This window comes from Panthera onca, chromosome E1 (genome assembly GCF_046562875.1).
Source record: "Panthera onca isolate mPanOnc1 chromosome E1, mPanOnc1 haplotype 2, whole genome shotgun sequence".
In the NCBI taxonomy this organism is placed as follows: Eukaryota; Metazoa; Chordata; class Mammalia; order Carnivora; family Felidae; genus Panthera; species Panthera onca.
Genome location: NC_138352.1, coordinates 46,497,383 through 46,511,399, shown reverse-complemented (window position 1 = coordinate 46,511,399; position 14,017 = coordinate 46,497,383). Strand labels below are relative to the sequence as shown.

Genomic DNA, 14,017 nt, shown 5'->3' with positions numbered 1-14,017 from the left:
CTAGGCCCTTATCATCTCTCCTGGCCTGGATCCAACTGACTTAGGTCTCCAGTTCCTGTCACTTGATATGCTGTTTATCCTACTCCCAGAATCACCTGGTAACAGTTTGGTGTATGTGCCTTGCAGACCTCCGCTGGTTCTCTGTTGCCTACAGGATAAAATCCAGACTCCACAGTGAGGCCCCAGAACCCTCATCGAGTCCACTAAGCAACTTGATTCTTCAAGCATGACCTGTATCTCCATGTCACTGTATGTTTTGCTGGTCTCTTACCCTGGAGCAACCCCCTCATCCTTTTGAAATCTTCTTCATCCTTTGCTCCAGCTCCCTCTTGCTACATAACGGTTTCATTGACTCATGATTTTGTGGGTGCATGTGCGGGACATACATACATGTGAATTTCAACAGGCATTTAAAAATACTCCAACGTCATCTGAATGGATAAGTGTTCCGGGAGTTTAGGGAACTAAAACACTAGACACACTATCCCCTTGGGGGAGCATAGAATTTGGCATTGAGGAGTGATGCAGGAAGGGATTTGGGCCCAAGAGAAGGCTTGTCTTGTTTCAAGGGAGCGTGCTCAGGAGGAGGGAGCAGAAGGGGGCATCTCTCCCTGCCCACCTGCCTCCAGTGGATCACACATAGGGTGCGAGCAGGAGGAGGGATGTCACTTACAGAGGCAGGGAAAGGGAGAGAGAGTAGCTGGTTGTCTTTCCTGTGCAGTGGTATCAGGATCCCCCTACCTGGCTCTCATCGCATCTCTCTCCTCCTCTCCAGGTATCATTTCTTCAGGCCTCCAGGATGGCCATCCAGTTCCGTTCACTTTTCCCCTTGGCATTGCCTGGAATGTTAGCACTCCTCGGCTGGTGGTGGTTTTTCTCTCGTAAAAAGCATGTCAGCAGCCAGGACAGACAGGTGGAGGCCAGCGCTGTGGAGCTGAGGGCTGGCCATGCCATCAAAGAGCCACTCCCCATGGAGGACCCCCATCCTGGAGTAGCATCCACGCCCCCCAGCGTTGCGCTGCCCGCGGAAAAAGAGCTGTCCACCTTGAGCAAGCCTCCCGCCGAGCCCCCAGCCTTGCTGCGGGCACATTCAGCCTGTCGCAGGTCAGAGTCCTCAGGCAGCCTTCCTAACAGCACAGAAGTGAGATTTCGACCGGGAACACGCAGAGATGACAGTACAAAGGTGGAACTAGCCCTGACGGGTGATGAAGAAGCCAAGTCCATTCCTCCTGAGTGTCCCCTTCTGACCCCAAAAGGTGTTCCTTTCCCCCACGAAGCGGCTGAGGTGTGCAAGCAAGAGTCCCCGTTCAGTGGGCCGGCGGGGCGGGGTGGGCAGGGCCGGGCTGCGGCCCCCCAAGAGAAGCCAAGAGAGACGGGTGGGGCGGAAGGCACTGGCGACGCGGTGTCAGCAGAAAATGTGCCGGAAGAGAGTGTGTTGTGCCAGGAGCGTGGCTCTGAATCTCAGACCAGCAAGTTGCCCACCCTGGCTCCCTTGGGAGGTGCCGGGGAGAAGGGGATTGGCCGCCCGCCACAGGCCGAGGAGGACGCAGCGGGGCAGCTGCTGAGCAGCCTCGTGGGGTCGGCTCATGTGACGCTGACGGAGGACGGCGAGCCGCCGGTGCCTCGGGCCAGTGGCAGAGCCTGTGACGCACACCGCACAGGAGAGCCGGGCACAGGGGGCGCCGCGGAGCAGAATGAGAAGATTGAGCAGGCTGCCTACCAGATCATCTCCAAAGTGATCTTGGAGGCGACCGAAGAGGTGCTGGCCACCACCATGGGCAGGATCGCAGGTCGGGTGTATCAGGCTTCGGCCGGGCAGCTGCACGGGCAGAAGGAGGAGAGCCGCGCCCCAGCCTGCCAGAAAACCGCCCCAGGGCGAGAGGCCGAGGAGCCAGCTCCGGCCGCCGTTGAGGCAGAGGCGGCCTCGCGCGTGTCCGTGTCAGAGTCAGACGCCGCCCTCCTGTTGCCAGGCCCGCCCGCGGAGGACCTGCCACCACCAAAGACCTACGCGAGCTGCCTGAGCAGCCCTCTGTCCAGCCCCAGCAAGGACAAGAAGCCAAAGAACTCTGCACACCACATCTCCCTGGCCCCCTGCCCACTGCCTGCCGTCCCCCAGGGGGAGTTGCTAGATGGGGCACGTGTCCTGGTGGAAGATACCGGATGTGTCACCTGCACCTCTGACAGCAGCCAGAATGTCCCTTCAGTGGTCTCTGAGCAGTGCTCAGATTCCATCAGCGCTTCAGGGCTTGAAGACTTGTGCACGGACACCAACTCAAGCCCCAGGGACAAGGCCATCACCCCGCTGCTGCCAGAAAGTACTGTGCCCTTCAGCAATGGGGTGCTGAAGGGGGAGCTATCTGACTTGGGGAATGAGGATGGATGGACCGCGGATGCGGAAGCAGATCATTCGGGAGGTAGGAGGGTCTTGGGCGTCCCTCACCTAGAGGATGGGGTGGCCGGGTGTCTGTTCGGTGGCCAAAGGCTGCTGGTCTGCCTCCCTCTGCTGCTTCTGCAGTAAGACTGCTCTTCGACTCTGTGTCCCGGCTGGCCTGCAGAAGGTTGGGGTGCAGCGCAGCAGTGGTGGGTAACTGAGAAGTTGGGCTGCCCTGAGCCCCCCAAAGCCCCAGGAGCTGTAACTTGGTTCGGCAGCCAGGGACCCTCCCTAGTCCTCCTGAAGGAGCCAGCTCAAAGTTGGTTTCGCTGATTAACCTCAGCGTGCCTCTTTTCTCTCTTTTAAACCAACCTCTTAAAGGTTTTTGTAATGGAGAGGCCTCCTTAGCTTAATTCCAAAGTACCAAGAGTGGGTGTGAGCTTTTTTTTTTTTTTGAATGGTTGATTTCCTTTTAATCATGTGCTTGTTCCCATGTCTTCACCTGCCTTCCTTCTCCAGAAGCTCTTACCGGGTAAGTGCCCAGGGAGCGGCCACGGCTTTGACATTGCGGGAGGCTCTCGCTTTCCTGCCTTGTCGCCACTGTTCCTCGGCACAGAGCCCTCCACCATTTCCTTTCCGTGCGGCCGCAGCTCCACCCCGGGAAGGAGGGGCACTTTGGTAACCAAGTATCCACTGGGTTTTTCGAGTGCTGACCCCAGCGTAGACAGTTCAGACCGCTAACTTACAGGTCAGCAGCTCCTGACCCTGGTTTTGCAGCCACCCTGGGGTATTTTCATTTATCTCCCGGAAAGAGGCCATGAAGATCCCCTCCCCCGTGGGGGTCTCTGATCTGCTTGCCCTGGAGCCAGTCCCTACCCTCTCTGCTCCAGGCAGGTTGGGGGTCTTTGCTGGGAGTTTTACTACTTGCAGCAGGACTTTCATCATAGCACATTTTTGTCACCTTTGACACTGCTGATTTATGTACCTCTAAAGGAAAAAACTCCTCATTGTGATCATGAGTGTACAAGGCCAGAGACTGTAAGATGCATCCTAACATCAGGGATGTTAAAATCGTTTGTTTGTTTGCTTGTTTGTTTAATAAGAAAGATCTTAAAGTGGGTAAACAATTTTTTTTTTTTTTTAAGAATAAAGGAATTTCCCTTTGTCTGCTGGCCCTCGGCCAAATTAACAGGCCTGCCAGCCGTGTCATGCCACCTCTAGATTGACTGGCGGCTACTCTGCTGCGGTGAAGGCCTCGTGTTTAGGCCTTTTGGAAGAGAAGGCGGTGATGGGGCGTGGTGATGGTGGGGAAGTGTGGGGACAACAGATTCGAACTTGGCGGTACCATTTGCCCAGCACTCCATTGTGTGCAGCACAGGCTCCCGCCTCCCCCACATCTGCACCTTGGTGCACGGCCCTCCCTGTGCGTGAGGAAGTTGAGGCTGAGCGGGGCTGGGACCACCAGCTAAGGAAGCTGGCCTGTGAGCACAGCCTGCTGGAGTCCTGTGTGGTCTGAGCCACCTCTGGGTGTCCTTGGGGTGGCCGGTATCAGCCAGTCCTGTTTTGTTCGGGAGAGGCTGGAGCCCCTGATGTTGAAGGATGAAGTCCCTTTCAAGGTGATTCTTCCTTAGCTGGGAATGGAATCTCTTTTAAGCCTTGCTCTGCATCCAGACAGTACATGCATTGCTTGGCAAAGGATTATGTCCAGAGTTTGGAAAAACCATGTGGATAATAACCTAATTAGTAGACTCTCAGGAGCGATCTATTTCTGGCAGTTGAGTCGTCCATATTTAAGCTAGAGTCCTCTTAAGCTGGTCTGGACCCGTTTTTCTGAGATGGCCTCCTGGCACATTCTTGAGCAAGAGTGGAGCAGACCACATTGATCTCAGGGTCCTGCTTCCTGCTCTGTTGTCTGGAGCATGAACTTCAGTTCAGTCTTTTGACCGGGGGTTAAAGACCCACCATGAGCCCAAAGGGCATTCAGAGTTGTACAGGTCAGGCCTAAGAGAGGGAAAGGAGAGCCGCCTTCCTCCGTCTACTTCCAGTAGGCCCCAGGTGGCATAGGATGAGAATGGCGCCTTCAAGGGTGGACTCTTTCTAGCTCTGCCTGGCTGAAGGTCATGGCCCTTGAGCCCAGGCCTGGGGCCTTGGGGGCCTTAGAGTCTCTTGGTTTGAGGGGCTGGCATAGTCAGAAGGGTGTGGGCCAGTTGTGACTGGTCGGTCTCCGTGGAAGCCAGCACCTGATACCCGGCTCCTGGGACCGTGTGGACCTGCTGGCCCGCTCCCCCGCCCCGTGGGCTCCCCTTCCCAGCTCACCACTTGTCTCTGTTCAGGCAGCTGTGGCTGGGCGTGGCTGCCAGTTCAGCAAGTGGGGCTGTGAGCGACAGGCTAAAATTAGGTGTATCTACACCCCCAGTTCTCCTTTCATTGGGGTCGTTCCGAGCCTTTTAGACTGCGGGTTGACAGCCGCCAAGCTTGAGGAGGGGGTGTGGGGCGGGGGGCCTCCTGGGAATGTGAGTTGGGAAGTTCTGCATTATTGACTTCTCTTAGCTGGTGTCTGTGTGTCTGTGTATGCCGCTTCCTCCCCTGCAGGATCGGACAGGAACAGCATGGATTCAGTGGATGGTTGCTGTGGCCCCAGGAAGACTGACGGTTTCCAGAACGCCCAAGCGGGCTCCAGTCCTAAGAAGGTCGACCTCATCATCTGGGAGATCGAGGTGCCAAAGGTAAGGGCTGCAGGGTCATGGGGCTTAGGGGGAGGGACAGTAAACCCGAAGCAGTCCCTGAGTGAGCCAGAGGCTGAAGGGAAAAGGGAGTGCCACACTCTGCCACGGTTCGGAGAGCTTGCTGTGAGGTGGAATCCCCTCAGCCGCCCTCAGGAGGGGCCTGTTCTTGTCCGCTTCAGACTCACAGGCCGCTCGCTCCCCCCTGGGGCTGTCCTGTGTGTGTGTTCTGGGGCTCAGGTCATCTGAGATGCCCACAAAAGCCAGACTGAGGATGTGGGCCAGGCAGGAGTCCCTTCACTGCGCTCTGCCCGAGCTCTCCAGCGCAAAGTAGACTTGGTAATTGAGCACAGCATAAGTCTGTATTTCGGAGAGCTTGAAAAGTATAGAAATGTATGAAGAAAATAACAAGCTGCTCTAGTCTCACCCCCGAGAGTGACTGTGAAGACTTTTATTTCCTTCTCGTCTTGCACCCTGTGGTTTTTAAACAAAACTGAGATTATGTTGCTTTAATTAATGCTTTTAAATATTTAACAATTTAATTTTCCTGTGTTATTCTCTGAAAATATAATTTTAACTGCGTTATTCGTTGTGTGAACGTCAGTTTACTTCACCAGTCCCCAAATCCAGGGTGCTTAAGTGGTTTCTAGCTTCTTGCTGTTCTAACTTACAATTTATTAGCTTGATCTTGATGTTTATTTCTGGGGCTCAGAAATAATTGGCCAACTGAATTCTCCTGGGCGCTTAGCTCCCTGCTGCCGTGGAGACTTGGCTTGGTTTGAACTCTGGGTCAGGCGGGCTGCTTTGACCCCAGGGTGCTGGCTCCCTTGGTGTTTTCTCCTGCCGTGACCCCGATAGCAATCCTGCCCTCTTCTTCAGTGGTTGCAAAGGGCGCGCCCAGGCAGCTCTGGGTGCAGAGCGACTGTGTCCTTTGTGGCTCTGCTGGGGTGGGGTCGTTTGGGATCATCTCCGAGCTTGTCTTACATCATGGCTAAGTTTGGCTTCTTCTGTCTGCCTTGAACTCTTGGCATGCTGGGCACTTTTGCAAGCCTCGTGCTCTGAAGGCTCCAGCCCGCTATCAATTGGCAGCAGAAGCCCAAGGGTTCTTTTGACTTTTACTTTCAAACGGAGCCTCTATCTTTGAAACCAGATAGACTTGAAGAGGTCAGAAATCAGATAGACTTGAAGAGGTCAGAGAAGTCCTAAATCGTGCTTGTGCTGGTGAAACATCTAGTGTAGATTTGGGAGGAGAATATGCTGCTTTGCAGCTTTCTGGATGTAGGCCAGGTTGTCGGAGGAAGAAATGGGAACTGCTGAGTCCTGGGGGCCAGACTGTGTCGTTCAGCCACTTAGTAGCTTTGTGATATTGCGTAAGTTACTTAGCCTCTCTGAGCTTGTTAATTTGTAAAACAGTGATAAAGGTATCTGTTTCATGGTAAGTGCTTACAGCAGTGCCTGGCAAATGAGTGCTGGCATGTTAACCGTTAATATGTTTGAGCTTGACCTTGTGTAAAACAAAGGTAGGTCTTGGGGAACGCAGGGAGTTGGTTTCCCATTAACACCCCCAATTGTCTCTCTGTCTCTCTCAGCACTTAGTTGGTCGGCTAATTGGCAAGCAGGGGCGGTATGTGAGTTTTTTGAAGCAAACGTCTGGTGCCAAGATCTACATCTCAACCCTGCCTTATACCCAGAACATCCAGATCTGCCACATAGAAGGTCAGTGGCACCTGCCACCCTTTGTTTAGGTTTCTTGCCTGAAAGCATTTGAGTCCCAGTTCTTCCCCTTTTGGGATCTCAGTCTCCAAATAGAGAACGCTGATCATCCCAGGTGATCTTCAGCCCTCCTCTCCAGTTCAGGTACTTGAAGGGGCCTCTGCTCCCTCCCCCAGATCTTCTGGCCAGGAGAGGCATGGGCACTCAGGCAGGCTGGGGGTCCTGGCCTTATAGTGCCCGCTGCCTCACACGCCTCCCTCGCAGAGCAGAACGGGATTCCCCTCCGGTCGGTGAGGGCTGGGCCTTTCCCATCTGCTAGCCTCCTATTGCATTCAAAGCATGGACACAGCGGCAGAGGTACCATTTGAAAGGTCAGTGGGTTTCAAGCCTCTGTAGATGCTTTTCTTCTTAAGGCAGAACTTAGCTGTTTGGCACTCTAAAGATTTACTTGAGCTCTGGGAAAAGTCTGGTGGAGTGGGGGTTGTGTGTGAGTTTGGTTTTGCAGTTTGTCCTACCCACTGGCTCTCCTGCTTTTACCCCTATCTAGGCTCTCAGCATCATGTGGACAAGGCGCTGAACCTGATTGGAAAGAAGTTCAAGGAACTGAACCTCACCAATATCTACGCTCCCCCACTGCCGTCACTGGCACTGCCTTCTCTTCCAATGACTTCCTGGGTGAGCATGCGCCTGGGGGACCAGATCCTCTTGCCTTCCTTTCACCCCAGCCTGCCCCAAATAAGAAACTCCCGACTGTGGGCCCACAAGGCCAAGAGCTCATTGACATCTCTGACCTGTCACCTCTGGCCTCCTCTGGTCAGTTCAGTTATGCTTCTATTTTTTTATTTTTGAGAGAGACAGTGCAAGTGGGGAAGGAACAGAGAGAGAGGGGAAGGAGCGGAGAGAGAGGGGGACACAGAATCCGAAGCAGGCTCCAGGCTCTGAGCTGTCAGCACAGAGCCCATCGTGCGGCTCGAACCCACTAACTGTGAGATCACGACCTGAGCGGAAGTCGGACGCTTAACCGACTGAGCCACCCATGTGCCCCTCAGTTATGCTTCTAGTCTGTGTTTTCTGGGGCTGGGCTTTAGGGCTGAAGTGCTGGTACAAAGCCAGACGTGCCTCTGTCCCCACTTGGAGGGATGGTTCTCCTCAGGCCGGCACCTGTTGTGTTTTTAAGGCATTTGCCTAGGAAGGATTATAGTCTATCCAGGAGACCGGGTGCACTTGGTTGGCTTGGGTCTCCTTAAAGCTGGTGCTGTGTGCAGAGTCACAGCCTAACCCCTCTGAGGCCTGGGTGGGACCCACCATTGTGGGCTTGGATGGGCTCGTAATGGGTCCTTGTGTTCCTTACTCCTAGTTGAGCCGGGCCTAGTGGTGGCCCTGGTGAAGGATTCCCTTTCCCTTTCCCTTCTCATGGGAAATACCTAGATTATTAAAGGAGAAGAAATTCTCCCCACCAGGCTGTGGAAACCCGGAGGCTCTTTGGAGGGAAAGCTGACCTCTTGGGGCCTCTGTGTGCTGGGGGCCGTGGCGTTTCTGGGGCCTGTCACTCAGATCCTGCAACATGCCTCCAGCTCTATTTGAGCTTTATCTCACTAGGAGAAGAATTGTAGGGTTTTGTAGGCCAAAGACGACTGTTGCATTTCACACGTGGGCTGAACGTGCTTCTTCAAGAAAATTACCTCCCTAGCTTTTGTTTGGGATGGTTGACTTCTCGGTTTTGTATCTTGCCCCTCCAAAGATCTCTGTGCCGTGGGTGAAGGCAGGGGATGGAGGTCCTTTTGTCTTCTGTGGGTGTTTGGGAGTGGGCTGAACTCCACTCTGTCCTTTACTTCTGAATCATAGCATTTTTCCCAGCAGGCTTGGACCAGACCCGCTCTTAAATTATACACAATTGAGCAGTTGTTAGGGCTTCCTCCCATTGTTCTCTGTGTGGAGAGGAGATCCCAGATACCTTGCAACCAGCAGCACTCGGGGGAGGTGGGGAAGTCAGAACTCTCAGCCAGAGGTGTGGCCACCTGACTGGATGGTGGACTAGACATCTTTCTGTGTCCAGGCCCACCTAGATGTTGCCTGTAAGGGAAATTAGTGTCTAGGGACAAGTCTTTTTGAGACCAGGCTTAGCCTCTGCTAGGACCTCTAATGTGGGGCCTGGCCACTGAGCAAATCTACATTCCGAATCGCAGAGTGGGAAGGACTTGGGAGGGTGTCTGTGGAGTGTAGAGAGGAAGAGACAGTAGGACTCAAACAGTTGGGTCCTTGTTGGCAGGAAAGCGGAGGAGAGAGAGCCTGTCAAACTTGAAGCTCCTGGGATCAGCTGCAGGGCCACAGATGCTGGCTGGGGGGCCTGAGGGCCTGCCCACCTCTTATCCCCTGGTAGCTTGTTCTCAGTGGCCCCTCATTCCCTTGCCTTCCCTGGTGCTACAGTCTCAAGTAGCGGTGGGGGGAGCGGAGGCTCTGGTGCCTGGACCCTGCCCGGGGCCCCTCACTGTTTCCACAGCTGCCTCCTCCCTGCCCAGCCCTGAGGCGAGGCCGCCTCTGGAGGTTACTGTTGGCATTGCAGGACAGGGCCTCTGAGGTGTCACACTTTCCATGGCTGAAGTAGTTTTCCTTGAACTTCTGCCATTTGGGTGCCATGTTGTGTTGGGTTGTCATGCCCTTTTCAAAGAGGTGCCAGTTCAGAGACTTGCCCTGCGGCCTCAGGGCTTACCTCAAACCCGAGAAGGATTGTTGCAGCGCCTGCTGCCCCTTCTCGTCCTCTGCAGCTCATGCTCCCCGATGGCATCACTGTGGAGGTGATCGTGGTCAACCAGGTCAACGCTGGGCACTTGTTCGTGCAGCAGCACACGCACCCCACCTTCCATGCACTGCGGAGCCTGGACCAGCAGATGTACCTGTGCTATTCCCAGCCCGGGATCCCCACCTTGCCCACCCCGGTGGAAAGTAAGTGCTGCCCTGGGGTCAGCGGGGAGCCCTGGCCAGGCCATGGGGAGAGGTTTTGGGGGTGGCCTGTTCTGCCCTTGGTCTTGACCCAGGAGGAGGCTGTTCTGGGATCCTTCATGGGAACAGCATCCCTGAGTGCTTGCCAGCAGGATGGAGTTATTGTGGGCTGGGTTACCCAGCGAGCCCAATGGAAATGGTCTTCCCACTGGCTGACAGAGTCCCGTGGGGTTGGAGTAGAGTTTTAACACACGAATTCTAGCTCTGCCATGTATCTGTGGAATGGGGCTGATGCCAGCTTGCTCCAGGAATTAGGGTTGGATTATTCTATGTAAAGAGCCTGATCCAGATGGTGATTCTCGTAGAAGCTCCTGACGGGCAAGAGGCCTTTGTGGTGGGTTGGTTCATCTCCGTTTGACAGATGAGAAAACTGAGCCTCTGAAGTCGAGGGAGTTGCCTAGGTGACACTTGAGCAGGAACCAGGGTCCTGGGGTCTAAACTCACTTGTGGTCTTGAGTCTGTCCTTTGTCACTATTTTCTTTGTTGCCCGTGTTGGCGAGAATCCAAGGTCAGAACATCTCTTCACCCATTGCTATCAGGGACTCCTAACCTGGAGCACCCTAGGGGGCTTCAAGGCATTTGAGAGATCTGTGAAGTTACTGAGATCACAGAAATAAGGATTTAATTTTCATCAGAGTCTCTGTTGTTGCCTCAATCCAGCAGTGAAGACCAAACTGGGGTCTGAGTGACTATGCCAGGGGTTCCCCTTAAGGGTCAAGGTCAGGACACAGTGTGGTCAACTGAGTGTGCAGGCCCTCAGCCTGTAGTTCCGTTTGTTCTGGCCCTGCTGCTACAGGCAGGGGTTGGTGACCGCTGGCTGCCAGGGACATGTGTGCTCTGAGCAACTTCCTGAAGCAAAGGCTAGAAGAAGCGGGCTTAAGCCTGCAAGTCCCCTTCTGATCAACTTCTGATCAACTTCTGAGTTGTCACGGGCCGGAACAGGCCCTAGACGCCAGGCCAGTGAGATCTGCCACATTTGGAGGTTTTTGATTCTTTCTGGGACTCTCCCTTAAGAATATAAATCCCCCTTCCCTGGGTTTTAGATTTTACTTGGTTTCTTCTGGCCAATCCTTATCTATCTCAGGCTCTAGTAGGTTTCAGAGTAGATGGATCTGGAAGAATGCTTTTTGGTCTGCAGAGCTTTTTGGGTGGCATGTGGGAGGCCAAATTTCCCACATCTAGGTCCTTCCCTTGGCCAGTCTCGGGCTCCAGGGAGGCTGTGGGGGCTCCTTGCTATTCCCCTGCCCGGTGGAGGCACAGGACTCTGAGAAGTAAGGTGGGGAGGTGGGTAGCACTGACTGGGGACCCTTGGTGCCCTGTCCTATGCCAGGACTGTCCACACGCTCTCTTCCTGCCCTGCAGTCACGGTCATCTGTGCTGCCCCCGGTGTGGACGGTGCCTGGTGGAGAGCCCAAGTGGTGGCCTCCTACGAGGAAAGCAATGAAGTGGAGATCCGCTACGTGGACTACGGTGGATATAAGAGAGTGAAAGTGGACGCGCTCCGGCAGATCCGGTGGGTCCACCCTCCTCCGACGAGCGCATGCCATGCGTGTTGGGGCTGTGTGATCTCTGCAGAGCTGGCACAGTTCTACCAAGCCTGGGACGTAGGTTGACCCTTTCTCCTGCTGCCTACTCTGGTTTGGCAGGGTCTGATAGGAACCTACTGCACTGCTCGCCTCAGTCAAACTGAGCTAGAAAGGCCTGTCTTGAGGAGGAGGTCCCCGGGTATTGTAGGACACAAGTGAAGCAGCTCCTCTGGGAGTTGGATGTGAGCAGTCCCTCTGAGGTCAGGCTGCAGCAGGGAGGTGGCCTGCATCCAGGGAGCCGCGGCCTCCTTGCCCATCGTAGAGGCCTCTGCTTCGCTTCATCCTGGGTCGTCAGGGGCTCACAGCTCGAAGCAGAAGATCGGTATTGGAGTAGAGTCAGACTTCAGGTTCATAAACAGGGTTCCTTCCTTACCTTTCTAGGTCCGACTTTGTGACCCTGCCGTTCCAGGGAGCAGAGGTCCTTCTGGATAGCGTGATGCCCTTGTCAGGTAACGGTCGAGGCCTCTGGCTTTGTGGGAACAGTTGTTGAGAGTGGGTCTTTCTCTTTGAGCGCCTTCCTTTGCACCCAGAGGGCTTATGCTAAATGCAGATTGCTGCGTCTGACAGAGTTCTTGATTGAATAGGTCTGGGCCAAGGCCCAAGGATGTGCATCTCTCTAACAAGTACTCCGGTGATGCCAGTGCTGCTGGCCCTGGACCCACCTTTCAGGACCACCGTTGTGGACTTTACCTAGACCTCCGACCTTGAGAGGTTGCAAACACAGACACCTTCCAGAACCTAGTTGAGACCCAGAGTCCTAGCATGTGTGGTTGAGGGCAGGCATTGAGGCCACAGCACTGCTCAGCTAGGCCCTGTGGGGACCATGCCAGCACCGAGCAGTGTGGTATCTTAGACTAACTGCATCCCCTGAGGGTAGGGGACTAACAGTGGTCCTGGGCAAGTTGGTTAGCCTTGCCATTGTTTTTTGTTTTTTTTAACCATCTGGAAAATGGGATAGTACCTGTCCTTCAGGGCAGCTGAGGAAATTACATAAACCTAGGAACTGATATGTGGATGCTGGTCAAGTTGCAGCTGTCGATGACCAGGATGTTTTCTATTTGTAGGTAATAAATAGTCCGATCATCCCACACTCTTCTAATCTTGTTCTTGTCTAAAGCAGTGAAGTGCATTAGAGGCACTACAGTCTAGCCAGAGTCCTGTCAGCTAGAACGCTGGGCAAGGCCTGTCTCCTTTCCTTATTGCTCTGTCCAGCATCCCTCTCCATTTCTGTCCCACCTCCACAGTCCCGCCCAGCTGACATGCTCCCTGTCATGGCATTCCCAGACCTTCCCAGCCACAAAGGCATTCCCATTGCCTCTCCCATCCTTACCACCTCTTGCCTTGGCTGTGTCCTTGTGCATAACTTTATAATCCGACAACGAGGGCTGCCTCCATGGCTTGCTGCTTAGATTCGAAACCCACCTTCACCACTCTGGGGGCTGGTCGACTTCAGCCACCACCTTAGTCTCTCTGTTCCCACCTGGAAAGTGGGGATAACATCGCATTCGTAGGGTGTTGCTGCTTCAGTGGAAGAAGATCTACGTGTTCAGCCCAGTCAGCACGCCAATAGGTGGTGGTCGTGGTGGCAGCGGTGTTCCCATTGAAGGCAGGGTTTCTGTCCCTTTGGGCCCCACCTGCGGTGGGTGGGTGACCTATAGCGGAGACCCTGTGAGTGTGTCCACTTGGAGCCCCGTGGAGGCCTGGCCTGTGTCCCTGTCACAGGCGGCTCTTCCAAAGGAAGTTGTCACGTGCCCGGCAGCACCTGAGGCATCTTCTTGGAAAAGCCCTGGAAGCTGTGTAAGTCATGACAATGCTTTGCCTTGGTGAAAGCCTACCTGCTGCTTTTCTTTTTCCTTCTAAAGATGATGACCACTTCTCACCTGAGGCCGATGCAGCTATGAGCGAGATGACGGGAAACACAGCACTGCTGGCTCAGGTGTGTGGGTGGGGGCGGCCAGGCCGCACGGGGGCTGTGTGAGGAGCTTCCTGCCTGGCGTGGGCACAGCCTCCTGGCCTCTCTTATCCAGGATCTTGGATTCCTGGGAACTGACCTTTGAATTCCTTTCTCCTTTGTGGCTTGGGCCCTGGGCTGAGGAGGGGTGCATGGGGTAGCTTTTAAACATGCTAGCTTTTTTTCTGTTGTTTTTCTAGGTGACAAGTTACAGTCCGACTGGCCTTCCTCTGATTCAGCTATGGAGTGTGGTTGGAAATGAAGTAAGTTCTGTTCTTTCCTTTAAGTTGCTGGCTGGCAGTCATGGGTTGATTTGGAGCTGGTTCTGCTCTTGTCTCCGCTTGAGACCATCAGAAAACTATAGGCCTGTAGCCTGCACCTGTAGCGATGGCGGGAGACGTCTTTGGTCGCCACAGCTGGGGGTGGTGATGCCAGTGTCGTCTAGCGGGTGGAGGCCAGCAAGCGGGTGCTGCTTGGCTTCCTGCCGTGCGCATACAGGCCCCACGACAAAATGTCAGCGGTCCTTCCTGGATCTTATCTAGACCTCTTCCATTGGGTTTTCCATTGCGTTTCTTGGTATTAAAGCTCAGATTTCTTCAGTGTATTGAAAAGCCTGTCGTCCTGCCAACAGAACATTAAGTAAATGCCCCTTGTTGGCCTAGAGGGGTCCTGC

At 54.4% G+C, this 14,017-nt stretch overlaps 1 protein-coding gene across 3 annotated transcripts in view; it reads left to right on the top strand.

Annotated features, from left to right (window-relative positions):
* The window catches only part of AKAP1 (A-kinase anchoring protein 1), a 39,230-nt gene that overhangs the window by 21,217 nt on the left and 3,996 nt on the right, over positions 1 to 14,017 (top strand). The window contains exons 3-11 of one of the 3 annotated variants that reach the window (XM_060646496.3): positions 776 to 2,414; positions 4,922 to 5,097; positions 6,684 to 6,810; positions 7,355 to 7,482; positions 9,573 to 9,750; positions 11,170 to 11,320; positions 11,775 to 11,842; positions 13,256 to 13,329; positions 13,545 to 13,607. In XM_060646496.3, the coding sequence (XP_060502479.2) occupies positions 800 to 2,414; positions 4,922 to 5,097; positions 6,684 to 6,810; positions 7,355 to 7,482; positions 9,573 to 9,750; positions 11,170 to 11,320; positions 11,775 to 11,842; positions 13,256 to 13,329; positions 13,545 to 13,607 (2,580 nt within the window). In that variant the 5' untranslated portion in view covers positions 776 to 799. Of the gene's footprint in view, positions 1 to 775; positions 2,415 to 4,921; positions 5,098 to 6,683; positions 6,811 to 7,354; positions 7,483 to 9,572; positions 9,751 to 11,137; positions 11,321 to 11,774; positions 11,843 to 13,255; positions 13,330 to 13,544; positions 13,608 to 14,017 lie in introns of those variants that run through there. The other 2 variants (XM_060646497.3, XR_009614317.3) reach the window with 2 other exon arrangements.